This window comes from Stenella coeruleoalba (genome assembly GCF_951394435.1).
Source record: "Stenella coeruleoalba genome assembly, chromosome: 3".
Lineage (NCBI taxonomy): Eukaryota > Metazoa > Chordata > Mammalia > Artiodactyla > Delphinidae > Stenella > Stenella coeruleoalba.
The window spans coordinates 117,850,214-117,864,827 of NC_137148.1; the positions used below are offsets into that span (position 1 = coordinate 117,850,214).

The 14,614-nt window shown below is 40.5% G+C and overlaps 1 protein-coding gene across 1 annotated transcript in view; it reads right to left on the bottom strand.

The window, feature by feature from the left end:
• Window positions 1-14,614, bottom strand: part of DIAPH1 (diaphanous related formin 1) — a 97,465-nt gene that overhangs the window by 51,357 nt on the left and 31,494 nt on the right. Inside the window, exons 7-17 of the mRNA XM_079916506.1 lie at window positions 13,776-13,839; window positions 12,455-12,594; window positions 11,129-11,237; window positions 10,558-10,668; window positions 10,120-10,238; window positions 9,332-9,448; window positions 8,588-8,703; window positions 6,051-6,115; window positions 4,953-5,132; window positions 3,046-3,813; window positions 2,044-2,158 (exon numbers count right to left, since the gene is read on the bottom strand). Coding sequence (XP_079772632.1) covers window positions 2,044-2,158; window positions 3,046-3,813; window positions 4,953-5,132; window positions 6,051-6,115; window positions 8,588-8,703; window positions 9,332-9,448; window positions 10,120-10,238; window positions 10,558-10,668; window positions 11,129-11,237; window positions 12,455-12,594; window positions 13,776-13,839 — 1,904 coding nt within the window. The remainder of the gene's footprint in view (window positions 1-2,043; window positions 2,159-3,045; window positions 3,814-4,952; window positions 5,133-6,050; window positions 6,116-8,587; window positions 8,704-9,331; window positions 9,449-10,119; window positions 10,239-10,557; window positions 10,669-11,128; window positions 11,238-12,454; window positions 12,595-13,775; window positions 13,840-14,614) is intronic.

The following is a 14,614-nucleotide window of genomic DNA, read 5'->3' on the forward strand; positions in this document are numbered from 1 at the left end:
ACACACTACATACCAATTCACAGTGGGAATAAAATGCCGAGGCAAACCACTAAACTGCAGAAAACTCCACTGCAATCAACAGCAATACAAATGTACAGGATAAAAGAAGGATGGTGACAGAGCAGGCAGGAAAAGGGACCGAGTCAGTGTACGTTTGCAGTGGCACTCAGAATGCAGCCACCAGAAAGAAAATGACACCAGAGGCCAACACAGGGATGTATTCTGTGAACTTACAAATTTGATTTTGATTGTCAACTAGTCTTTGCTGATATTCTAGAGTAGTATAAGTGGTCATTATCACAGCATTTTTAATAGCAGGTAGAAGTAATTCTCCGAGCTGAACTTTAGTTCAGAAGGTGATATATCTCTTAGAAGAAAAGGCAACTTTGCCCAGAATGCTAGGGCAACAGGGCAGGCCTGAACACTGTGATCTTTGACTCCTAGATACATATGTGTAACTAGGGGCTGCCAGAGGCACAGGTTTCTTTTCTTTCTTTCTTTCTTTCTTTTTTTTTTTTTTGTATTTTGGCTGTGTCACGCCATGCAGCATGCGGGATGATTCCCTGACTAGGGATGAAACCCGGGCCTCTGCAGTGAAAACACCGAATCCTAACCACTAGGCCACCAGAAAACTCCCTCTGTTAGGTATCTTATTAGAATGAAGTGCAGCCTAGTCCCATCAGATCACTTAAGGAAAAAAGTAGTAACTGTCTTTAAAAATGCTTATTTACTGGCAGGGGGAGGGAGGAGTGCTCTGAAGTTGCACTTAATTGTCATCACTAGGGTCATAATAAACCTCTAAATAAACAAAAAAGCTGGAAGAAGATGGAAATACAAAATTATTAGGTTATAACTGTCATTAGGTACATGACAATATCTTGCAAATACTGCATCCCTCTGGGGAAATAACTGTAAGTGTCCCATCACAAGACAGCACGAAACCACAAGAATTAGGAAGTGAAGAAAGAAAAGGGCAAAATAGATCAGCTCTTCTAAAATAAAGGGGAAGATATGAAGGTGAAAAAGAAAAGCAAGAATTTATATGAAAAGACAGACCAGAAGTCAAGACCCCTGGATCTGGCCATATAAAACCTCGGGCAAGCTACCTAACTAATAAGGCTATGTAAGCTATGGAACGGAGATAATATACACCCAACCTACCTCATAAGGTTTCTTTGCAGTCCTAATAGGGTAGAATATGTTAAAGCACTTTGAAATTTGTAAAATACAACACAAATGTAAAGTAACAGTATTATTTAAGTTGTCCCTCACCTTCCAAAGAAAGAGCAAGTATATTGTAGCTTCAACTTAAAATAATTTTCTTCCCTGTCAGCTAACATCAGAGCTACTGGTCCTTCTGGACTCTCAAGAAAAACCTAGCAAAAGAGAAATCAATCCCCAATTTCTAGTCTTAGTTTTCTAAAGAGAAATCCCTTTACATCTGTTTCATTTTTTTTTCTCTAATATTCAAGAGACCCAACTACAAGGCTCTTCTGTATTCTTACCTTTTGAAGCTGCAGGAGCAAAGTGCCAGGAAGGAGAAAGCATCAGATATTGGAAAGAAATGGAAAAAAGAAAAGGGATCACATATGGTTCTTTGTTATTTTACAAACACAGTTGTTCAGCCACCTCACCTACTAAAGACTCTGCTCAGCTCTTATCAATTACATATGTAGGTCTAAAGAAGGCGCCTTAAAGGCAGTGCCAGAATCCATTCAAGAGTATCATCATAATGATACTCTCAGACCAGCCTGAGCTCTGTCACATTAACCTCATATCCCCACAAGTTACACTTGTGTAAAATACCTACATGCATGTAAAATACCTACATGCAAAAAAACTGGGGGGAAAAATACGTACACGCAACAGTTCTCTTTGCCAACTCCAGCATCCCCAGAATACAAAACCAGCTTATTTTCTTCTGAATAGGAACTCCCAGCTCTCTTCAACCCTCACCCAGGGAAGGGAAAGAAATGGGAGACCCCCTTAACAAATGTTCTAAGTCCTACACTGGCCCTTTGCATGAAAGAGGAAAGGACTCACTCTTGGTCTGGGCAGAAAAGGTAAGGGTAAGTTTGGCGAAAAGTTCATTGTTCTCAAATCGGTCCTCCTTCACCTTTGTCCAGAAGCAGTCTTGGGAAAGGTCCTCAGCGACAAACTGTGGATACAGGCAGGTGTTAAGAGTTACTAAACTGAGCTCTGTACTTTCCATCCTAGAAAACTGATTAAGATGCAAAAGAAGCAGCTGGCTGGTTATTGTCAACATCATACTAAAATAAGACTAACCTGAGACACAGAGAACAGCTATGCTCTTTGTGGTGGGACCAGGAGACGATGATTCCAGGTTATGTGTTTATTGGTGATTATTCAACAACTAGAATCAGTTATGCTGCTTATCCTCCTTCTAACCCCAAATCCTCTACTTTTAGAAGCATTAAGGCTTTATTTCACATCTTCCCTTGCTCTACATTACACTTTTCCCATCAGGGTGGTGAACTGTACCAAATTTGTTCACTTTATATGAACAAATCCCTAAGCTCCTTTATTTTACCTTGGTTTCCAGAAGCAAAAGGCTGATGCAGAATCACAGCGCTCTCAAACACACACTGTGCCATGCAAACATATCCTGTGTAACTTATTTACCGGGGTGGGGGTGGGTGGGAGTGGTAGGGAGTTGTATCCATAAATCCATGACTTTTGGATCAGCAAAATTTATCAGTACCTTGCAGATTGGTGAAATGACTATTATCAAACTGTGTGGTATCCCATGGCACTCATATCCTCAGAGAAAAGGGCAAAAATATTAACTTAAGGATAAGTTTAGGTTTTGTAGCAGAGTATAGGGCTCGAAGAACTCTCCCGAGTGATATCCAGCATATAGGATTTGCCTATTATCTGCTGAATAAACATACACATGAGTGAAACTTGAAGACAGACAGATGTGAGCCATAAGAAAGGGAAGCCCAACCATGCACAAAACACAAAGTAGGAAACTGAAGTGGTCTCTTAAAATCTACTGATGAAGAGATGGACAGAAATTCTCACCTTGGACCAGTTTGGCCTCCGGAGCTGTACCTCTGGCTTGTAAAGTTTCTTTGGGGTTAATCCAAATGGCAGAACTGGGGCTGCAGGAACTCCAAAAGGGAGAGGTGGAGGAATACCAGGGCCTCCAGGAAATGGAGGAGGTGGAGGGATTCCACCAGGAAGAGGGGGAGGGGGAGGTAGCATTCCTGGTCCTCCAGGCAAGGGAGGAGGAGGTGGGGGGATGCCAACACCCCCAGGCAAAGGCGGAGGTGGGGGGATGCCAACACCCCCAGGCAAAAGCGGAGGTGGGGGGATGCCAACACCCCCAGGCAAAGGCGGAGGTGGGGGGATGCCAACACCCCCAGGCAAAGGGGGAGGTGGGGGGATGCCAACACCCCCAGGCAGAGGAGGGGGTGGGGGGATGCTGGCACCCCCAGGCAGAGGAGGGGGTGGGGGGACATAGGCACCCCCAGGCAAAGGGGGAGGTGGGGGGATGCAGGTACCCCCAGGCAGAGGAGGGGGTGGGGGGATGTAGGCACCCCCAGGCAGAGGAGGAGGAGGAGGTGGTAGAGGAGGAATGGCCCCACCCCCAGGAAGAGGGGGTGCAGAGGCTGTGCTAACCTCTCCTGGTAAAGGGGGTGAGGGGGGACTGACAGGCCCAGAGTCACCAGGTAAAGGAGGGGCAGGGGGGAAAGTAGCACTGCTAGGAGGGGCTGCAGCAGTAACTGCAGTGGAGAGTGAAGCCACTTCTTTCTTGGCATCTTCCAGTTCCTTGGACAGCTTGGCAACCTAAAGAAATAACACCAATGGGAGTACTTCTCACTCCACTTCAGGGACCACTGGGGCTGGAAAGGACCCAAGAAGTTACTTAATCCAAACTTCTCACTTTACACATGAAGGGAGTGAAAGGAGTCAGACAGTTGAAAGGCTCCACCTAAAGTCACATAGCTATTTAGTGACAGAGACAAAACTAGAATTCAGGTCTTCATGTTCCTAGTTCAGTATGCTTTGCATTAAAACGGCAACTTCAAAGTTTATGTTAAACTCTCCCTTTGATTAGAAAACGCAAAGATCGGGACCTCCCTGGTGGCGCAGTGGTTAAGAATCTGCCTGCCAACGCAGGGGACACAGGTTCAATCCCTGGTCCGGGAAGATCCCACATGCCGCGGAGCAACTAAGCCTGTGCACCACAACTACTGAGCCTGAGCTCTAGAGCCTGCGAGCCACAATTACTGAGCCTGCGTGCTGCAACTACTGAAGCCCACGTGCCTAGAGCCCGTGCTCCACAACAAGAGAAGCTACCGCAACGAGAAGCCTGCACACAGCAACGAAGAGTAGCCCCTGCTCACCGCAACTAGAGAAAGCCCGCGCGCAGCAACAAAGACCCAATGCAGCCAAAAATAAAACAAATTAATTTTTTAAAAAAGAAAGAAAATGCAAAGATCAAGTAAATCAAATATTCTAGGTATGTAATTAACATATGTGCTATACAGGTAATTATATAACCACCTAGGTGATCAAGTTATCAAGTATCACAGATCATATAAATATCTATAACTGCAGAGAGTGTGTGGGCATAAATCTGTCCAGAGATGACTAAAATAAGAGAAAAATAGCAAATATGAGAACAGTTTATTTAGTATTTACTCCTAAATTTATTAGAAGGCTATTATCTTTATTTCTGGGTAGTACTGTGACTCATCTATTCTTTGTGTTGTTCTGTATTTTCCAAATTTTCCATCTATGTATTACTTACTTCCAAAACAAAACAGCTTATGATTTTAAAAATATGTGCCATCTAACTAGATTACCTATTAGTATCTGAACCCTCCCTGGGAGTAAGGTGACAGTCCTGCTCCAAAACAAGCTCACTCTGAGGCTGCTGATGGCAGTTACAGGTCACTCTGCCTTCTCTGTTCAGATATTACCTCTCCTGTGAGCTGAGACACTTCTGCTTCCAGGTTCTGTTTCTCTGTGGCAATTTTTTCCTTTTCAGAACCCAATGCATCCTTTTCTCCCTGAAGATCCTGGAGCTTCTGCTCAAAGTCACTTTCCATCTTTTTCATTTCCACCTGTAGCTCATGTCGAGCTGTTAACTCTGAGTCCAGCTAGAGGAGAAAGAAATCAGGCTCCCAGTAAGCTCTCCAACTCAGCAAAGGCCAGGTGTTAGTCCCCATAATTTACTGTTTTGTGCTAATCCTTGATCCATTGAGCTCACTGACCCAAGGGATGCCTGGAAAAAAGGCCACCATGATTTCAACCTTAAAATCAAGGTTAAAGGAGGGGGAAGCCAGGGATTATTTCCATAGTCTATCTATACTTGGAGTTATTTTTAAAAACAGCAACAACTAAGATTTTAAAGACATTTAACCAGGACAGCTAAGGTGCACAATCCCAGTATTCTCAAGGATCAAAAACCTATCAACAATAGGAGTCCTTGGGCTTCCCTGGTGGCGCAGTGGTTGAGAGTCCGCCTGCCAGTGCCGGGGACATGGGTTCGTGCCCCGGTCTGGGAAGATCCCACGTGCCGCGAAGCGGCTGGGCCCGTGAGCCATGGCCGCTGAGCCTGCGCATCTGGAGCCTGTGCTCTGCAACGGGAGAGGCCACAACAGTGAGAGGCCCACGTACCGCAAAAAAAAAAAAAAAAAAATTAAAAAAACAAAAACAATAGGAGTCCTTAATCAAAGAGAATTCAGACATATTCCAGTTCCTGTTGTTCTATGGATAAAAGGCCTGAGTCGCCAAGCAAACCCAAGTGCTGTCAATGTTATATGAGAGTGTCACCTGTCTTTCCTCCTGCTCAGGGGCCCAAGAACTGTGCAAACTCACGACTGACTAGCTCCTCATGATCACAACCACACCACTTTCTCCACTGAGTAACCTACAGCAGAAAGGGTTCCCCTAGGAACTGCTACTGTGTGCTAAACACTGAATATATCACAGGTAACTGTTTCACATGTCAGAAAAATCAAAATCCTTAGATAAAGAAAGATACATTCCAATTATTCTTGATCTCTCATACATACCTTTTTTTCCAGCTCTGTAGCTTTGGCTTCAGATTTCTCCACCTTTGTTTTATCAATCATTTGATCTAAAAAGAAGGTAAACAGTCAGGAAGTCAAGTTCCCAATTCTCGTATTCCCCTCTCTCTGCCTAAGCCCTTCTACATAACCAAAGGGCAGTCTTTGTTCTTTTTATTTTTCTTAATAATGTTCTGTACTAGACAAAGAAATGGAACTTAATGTTTTGTACTAGACAAAGAAATGTTCTTAATGTTCTGTACTAGACAAAGAATGTCTGTACTAGACAAAGAAATGTTCTTAATGTTCTGTACTAGACAAAGAATGTTCTGTACTAGACAAAGAATGTCTGTACTAGACAAAGAAATGTTCTTAACGTTCTGCACTAGACAAAGAATGTTCTGTACTAGACAAAGAATGTCTGTACTAGACAAAGAAATGTTCTTAACGTTCTGCACTAGACAAAGAATGTTCTGTACTAGACAAAGAATGTCTGTACTAGACAAAGAAATGTTCTTAACGTTCTGTACTAGACAAAGAATGTTCTGTACTAGACAAAGAATGTCTGTACTAGACAAAGAAATGTTCTTAATGTTCTGTACTAGACAAAGAAATGTTCTTAATGTTCTGTACTAGACAAAGAAATGTTCTTAATGTTCTGTACTAGACAAAGAATGTTCTGTACTAGACAAAGAATGTTCTGTACTAGACAAAGAATGTCTGTACTAGACAAAGAAATGTTCTTAACGTTCTGTACTAGACAAAGAATGCTCTGTACTAGACAAAGAATGTCTGTACTAGACAAAGAAATGTTCTTAATGTTCTGTACTAGACAAAGAATGTTCTGTACTAGACAAAGAATGTCTGTACTAGACAAAGAATGTCTGTACTAGACAAAGAAATGTTCTTAATGTTTTGTACTAGACAAAGAATGTTCTGTACTAGACAAAGAATGTCTGTACTAGACAAAGAAATGTTCTTAATGTTCTGTACTAGACAAAGAAATGTTCTTAATGTTCTGTACTAGACAAAGAAATGTTCTTAACGTTCTGTACTAGACAAAGAATGTTCTGTACTAGACAAAGAATGTTCTGTACTAGACAAAGAATGTCTGTACTAGACGAAGAAATGTTCTTAATGTTCTGTACTAGACAAAGAATGTTCTGTACTAGACAAAGAATGTTCTGTACTAGACAAAGAAATGTTCTTAATGTTCTGTACTAGACAAAGAAATGTTCTTAATGTTCTGTACTAGACAAAGAAATGTTCTTAATGTTCTGTACTAGACAAAGAATGTTCTGTACTAGACAAAGAATGTCTGTACTAGACAAAGAAATGTTCTTAATGTTCTGTACTAGACAAAGAATGTTCTGTACTAGACAAAGAATGTCTGTACTAGACAAAGAAATGTTCTTAATGTTCTGTACTAGACAAAGAAATGTTCTTAATGTTCTGTACTAGACAAAGAAATGTTCTTAACGTTCTGTACTAGACAAAGAATGTTCTGTACTAGACAAAGAATGTTCTGTACTAGACAAAGAATGTCTGTACTAGACGAAGAAATGTTCTTAATGTTCTGTACTAGACAAAGAATGTTCTGTACTAGACAAAGAATGTTCTGTACTAGACAAAGAAATGTTCTTAATGTTCTGTACTAGACAAAGAAATGTTCTTAATGTTCTGTACTAGACAAAGAAATGTTCTTAATGTTCTGTACTAGACAAAGAATGTTCTGTACTAGACAAAGAAATGTTCTTAATGTTCTGTACTAGACAAAGAATGTCTGTACTAGACAAAGAAATGTTCTTAATGTTCTGTACTAGACAAAGAATGTTCTGTACTAGACAAAGAATGTCTGTACTAGACAAAGAAATGTTCTTAACGTTCTGTACTAGACAAAGAATGTTCTGTACTAGACAAAGAATGTCTGTACTAGACAAAGAAATGTTCTTAATGTTCTGTACTAGACAAAGAATGTTCTGTACTAGACAAAGAATGTCTGTACTAGACAAAGAAATGTTCTTAATGTTCTGTACTAGACAAAGAAATGTTCTTAATGTTCTGTACTAGACAAAGAAATGTTCTTAATGTTCTGTACTAGACAAAGAAATGTTCTTAATGTTCTGTACTAGACAAAGAATGTTCTGTACTAGACAAAGAAATGGAACTTTCAGTTAAGTTCAACATATAATTTCTGAGTGCCTGTTATGCAGTAAGGCCACCATGTCAGGTGGCACAGAGAACACCTACAAGTAATACTTATGAATCTCTGGGACCAGCAGGAGTAGCAGACAATAGCTGAAGACCCTTCAAAACGTGGGGTGGTGTATGAGACAGGATAAATTTTTAGAATTATGTAGAAATAAACTAAAGGCCTATATATTCCTAGCACAGGTATTGGTTATATCACCTAAGAAAGGGTGAAAATGGAAATACCAGGGGCTAGAAAAGTATCTTCTCTGAAATTTTCACTGAAAGAAAGATGCAAAATGAAAGATAGAAGAAGCAATGTTTTATGGAACCAGACAGACAAATATGCTTACCAATCAATCCCTCAATATCAACCTGGAGGTGCCGGCACTTGAAGTCAGGATCAGCCCCATTCTTGTGCAGAACTATCTGAGAAATACATTCTTCAATCAACTTATAGTACTGCGGTCTACAGAAGAAACAAAATAAGGTTATTAAAGGAAAACCAAAATAAAATTTTGGTATTCAGGATCAAGAAAGGTAACTGTTTTGACAGCAGAAGGACCTGAGGATAAATGTTCTGGAAAAGACCTTTTCATAAAATTAACAGAGTATTGCTGCCATGCTAAGAAATCCCCCTCTTCCACAGCAGCTACCCCATCTACTTCAGATAGTCAAAACTTCTTGCCATCTGCCTCCGAGTGCAAATCCTTTTCCATCTAAAATTCGAGCTTGATCCTGCCTGTGATGGATACTACTATTGCTGAATCTCTACTCTACTGCTTGAATCTCATGTTCCAACATGAATCAACTTTAAATGGCTGCCTTCCTTTGCTATCATCTTCACTCCACCCCACCACCCCATTCCAAAAGAGGGAGGCAGTTCACCTTATACACTCTCATCTCTTCCACAGAGATGCCTTTCAGTTGGATTAAAGGGACAACTGGCAACTCCCTTAATGTCTGAAACTAAAAATGAACTCTAAGCCATGTCTTTGTCTTTTCCTTTTCTCTCTACAGACAATCTTTGAATTTAAGAAGTTTGCACTCTCCACTTAGGCTCAAATTCAAAACTTCCCACAGGTATACCACCTTACCTGGCCTCGTAGTCATTTCGGACTAAGAGTAGGTGCTGCAGGATGGACAGGAAGTGTTGCTCTGCCTTTGAATCCTTCACTGTGTTTAAGAGAATCTGGAAGACTTCACTGAAGTCAGTGGAAAAGGAGAAGAGGCTAAGGAAAGCATATATTTAGAAACTAAGTTTGACAGGTAGCTTGCCCAACTCTCGGGAGAAGTAGCAAGATGCCACTTCTATTCTAACAGCTGTTCCTCCTGTAAACCCTGCCCTAAACTTTAAGCTCTATAAATTTTCTTTGGCCAGGGGACCAGTGGGTCAGGGGGTACTATACACAGAGATAGAAAACTCCTAGTACTTGGCTTGAAAATCGAGCAGTAGACAAGACACAAAAAGGTAACTGCCTCAAAGTCACTTGTGGCAAGTATCAATAGGTAACCAAATTATTCCCCGTCAGTCTCATGGAAACATACAAGAGAGCAAATTACAACCTCACTCCCTGACTTGTCTATGTTCTCCCAAAACCAGCTCTACATCTTAATAAGCTAAGCTATCATGTTCTAGGAGGTCTATACTAATTTTGATGGCTGCTTCCATGTTGAGCAACCCTCAGATCGCCTTTCCCAACTTCTCTGGTCCACAATGACGTAAATATATCCAATGGCAATCAAAAGGCACCTGCCTAATCTACAAAGAAGACAGGGCTAATGCCCTCGTGTAAGTCATCAACTCCACACCATTCCTTACAGGGATCTACAACTGAATGCAACTGAATGTCTGGTGTCTTCAACCCAGTCAGTAAAAGGATATTCCATCTCCATTCGAATGTCATCCAGACGTCCCTTCAGGTCATAGGAATCCTCTTCTCCTTGTTCATCAAACACAGTTAGTTGCACTTTCATATCATCATTTTCAATCTCTCGAAGGTCCTGTCAACAGCAAAAGTATAGGCCAGGGAACCCAAAAGTGTCCTATGCTGGTTAAAAACCCAAACATTTCAACCTGTTTTTTTCTTTTTTTTAATTTTTTAAATTTTGGCGTGCCGCATGGCTTGCGGGATCTCAGTTCCCCAACCAGGGATTGAACCTGGCCCACGGCAGTGGAAGTGCTGAATCCTAACCACTAGACCACCAGGGCACTCCCTCAACCTGGTTTTTAAACTGAAAACCGAAGTCTTCCCAGGGATGATGGGGTTATAAGAGCAGGAAGGAACCAGCCCAGCCTTTCTAATGAAGTGTTGCATCTCACCTGCAACACTTGATGCAGCCCCAAGCGCATCAGTTCGCTTCGGATGTGAACTCGGAAGTCAAGTTCTTCAGCTGGTGTGATGAGAGCATTGATCAGCTGTAGGCATCCCACCTAAAATAAGGAAATTCAGCAGCTGTGTCAATGTTAACTCCTAGAGATCAAGATTCCATTCTCTTTACATGCATTCTGAGGCCCCCAAATATAACCTAGAAGATTCAGTACAAAAACTACAAGAATGACTTCCTTATATATAGCAATACAACTTGGTTTAAACACAGGTCTGGAGAGTTCAGAGGTCTAAAGGATTCCAGAGATTCTATGGTATCATTTGTTCTAGGCCTTGATTTTTCTAGCCTGTAAATAAATACCATGGCTTTTTTCCATCTCATAATGAGGAAGACAGTTCTTTCTCTGCCTTCTTGGAGAGAAGGGTAATCATTTTCCCTTCAGAAAGAACTTTGAAATATATATCATTGGTAACCACTCCATGTATTCTCTTAAAAGGTCAAATGAACTTAAGTCTTTCTATCTTGAATTCTACTTTTGGGCCAAGTTTCATAGGTATACATGCCTTGAGAGCAATGGAGGTCCCACTTTTTAATCCATCCAGCAGTGGCTGAAAACGTTCCACCTCATCCATTTCAGCTCTTTCTGTCATCGCCTCCAGAACTCTTTCATTCCTGCCAGACAGTAAGGAAAGGGAGAGAACTGGTTGGGTGCTCTGACACAGACAGGTACACAACAGGTATATTATACAGAGGTATAGATCAGTTAGGAAACAGACATTAGCAATGTTCTGGATTTCTCACATTCTTCTTCTCATCACCTGGAGCAGAGGCCAGATCAACAGGAAACTAAGGACCATCTCTTCAGAAAAATGCACTCCCTAAAATCCGCCCCAGACTCCTACCTATATTTACCAAATTAAGACCCCTGTTCTATGGCATATAAATTGGTACACCTTTTGGAGGGGCATTTAACAGTACCAATTTTTTAATGCACATAACATTGGCTTACTTCTAGAAAATCTATCTAACATAAACACATAAATATGAAATAATATATGTACAAAGAATATATGCACAAGAATTGATAATAAAATTTTTTATCATCTGGAGCAGGGGTCAGAATGTGCTAAAAAAAATTCTACCTAAAAGTCTAGCAATGAAGGAATCATTAAATTATGGGACGTACAGAGTATGAAATGCTAAACAGCCACTAAAGATAATAAGATAGATCTAGAAGTACTGCCAGAGAAGAATGTCCAAGAGCTACTGTTAAATAAAAAGAAACAAGTTGAAAAGAATGGTGGTATGATTTAGCTTTTGTTAAACCAAACCCCTCCACAAAAATAAAAATCTATCCTATACATGAGATTGGTTTTATAGGCATAAGCCATCTTTCCTTAATTCTAAGAAACCATCTTTTGGAGTGGCAGGTGTGTTAGAATTTAGTAAATATTTGTCTGTGCTAGAAAATGATCTATGAGACTGTACCACACCATTAACAGTGGTTACCTCTGCTGAATAGGGTTTGCCAAAGGGATGATGTTGTTAAATTGTACTTCATATACTTCTATGTTGTTTGAATTTTAAAAATAATGGTGTGTTACTTCTGAATTTTAAAAAAATGTAAGAAGAAACCCTTGTCCTAGACAATACAGACATTAATGGAGATCTAGGAGATCCTGCTGTACCTTTGATAACCAGTGGTACATGCAGAACAGCTTCCATCTCTTAACAATCTTTCTTAAATATTAAGATACACAGTGTTCATGTAAGAAATATAGTCTTACCTAGTATTTAAGACTAAGTGGACACCCAAGCAACTTAATATTCCTCTAGACTAAAGAAGATGATAAAAAAAATAGAGAAGAAAAATAATTCCAGTCACATACATGTCTTCCGGCTGTGCTAGGATACAAAGAGCAGAAAGCAGCTTAGCTGCGTCAATCATCATGTTGGGAACAGCAGGATCCATGGCTCTGACCAGCAGCAGAATTCCTTCTTCTGTCTCCAACATGGTCTTGATTCCAAACTGGTAGGACAAAAAGAGAAAAGGGAGGCTTAAAGGTGAGAGCATCTAACCAAGGACAAGTTTACGGGTTCTTATGGATTGAATGGTGCTCCTCCCAAAATTCGTATGTTTAAGTCCTAACCCCCATTACCTCAGAATGTAACCTTATTTGGAAATAGTGTCATTGGCAGGTGTAATTAGATTACCATGAGGTCAGACTAGAGTAGGGTGGGCCCTTAATCCCATATAATGGTTATCTTTATAAAAAGGGGAAATTTGGACACAGATGTGCACACAGGGAGAACGCCATGTGGACACAAAAGATGAGATTGGGGTGATGCATCTACAGGCCAAGGAATGTCAAGGATTGCCAGCGAGACACCAGAAGCTAGGAAACAGGCATGGGACATACCCTCTCTCACAGCCTTCAGAAGGAACCTACCCTATCAACACCTTATCTTGGACGTATCACCTCTAGAACTGTGAGATAAATGAACTTCTGTTGTTTAAGACACCCAGTTTGTAATACTTTGTTATAGCAACCCTAGCAAACTAATATAGGGTAGAACACTTTTTCCAATATAGCTAAACAGAAATGAGCAGAGCAAAATAATTTTCTAGAAGACACAACAGAATTCTATGTCTTCCAAGAATAAAAACTTTGATTCTTATGTTTCTTTTCAATGCTCCCCCTAAGCCAGTGGAATAATTATAACAAAATTAAATAGTGAGGAAGACAGATTTGCACTGAGGAACAAATAACTGTAGGATCCCTAAGTTTAAATACTAAACAGACAAAAAAAGAAAAAGAAAGAGGAAGAGAGAGAGAAAGAGAGAAAGAAAAAGAAAGGAAGGAAGAAAAGATTGTAAAGTAGGAATAGACTGGGGAAAAAACAACAACAAATAAGCAGAAAATAAAGTAAACCTTCCAAAAATAATAACTACAGGTCAGGAAATTTAAGAATTAGCAAAAAAAGTATAAACAGAAGAAGAAAATTAAGCCTATCCTCTGAAACAGACATTACAACTGAGGGAAAAGATCCATAAAAGTATGTGTATGTGGTGATCAAAAAGTTACGGTACTAAAAGGGAAAGCTAGAAGCCTTGAACCTCATATTCCTAGGTCCCTTTTTGAGTCTGCCAACAGAAGAGAAAAAACAGCGGTCACGATGGGGGTTGAATGAGAATGGGAAATATCTTACCTTGTTGTTCATAAAAGCTTTCAAGCAGCGGATGATCTCATGCTTGTTACGGCTATCATAGCTTCTGCATGTAGAAGACATAATCAGTGAAGTCCCTTCATTCTATACCCCTCCCCATTTGACTTTTCAATCTTGTAAACAAGGGTCTTAGGAACACTCCCAACTAGTAGCTGAGTAAATTCTAGCACATAGCACTCTACCCTAAAACACTGGCGAAAAGAGGTAGCTGAAGAAAGAACCATTGGTTAATCCTCTCATAAACCAAGAATTCAGTATTATATTAAAATCTTCTCTTTAACTCCCTGTAGGCTCCTAAGGGCTAAATTCTATCAGGATAACATCCCACCTATTACTGCTTGCCTCACTGCGTCAGAGGTTTCAAGTCTGTACGTTCAGGAGGTAGAGGTCCTGTGTTTTGTTTTGGAAAGATCCCAGGAAGTAGAGAAATCATTTTGGGTCAGGCTGGCTTCAAGGTAGCCTAACCTAAGACAGTGCAAGGTATCCCCAGAATTATTCCAATCCTGAAGACTATCATAAAGCTAGTCCCAAACTGATCAAGTGTATTATAAGACTTCCAAATGAGATATGACCCAGACCAGATCACAGGAGAGCTTTAGACTAAATCAGACCCTGTTTCCAGACTGGATAAGAACCTGTGCTGGGAGACTCACAATCTTATGTGGTATATATCTTGTGTTATTCACCGTGAAATTTAAGTTCCTCCTTTCCCTGTACCTATAATCATCCTTCATTCTCCGGTCACCCCTACGATAAACCCCATTCTCAGCTAACAACATAATATCCTAGTCCATAACTTTCCATTTAACTGCCATTTTCTC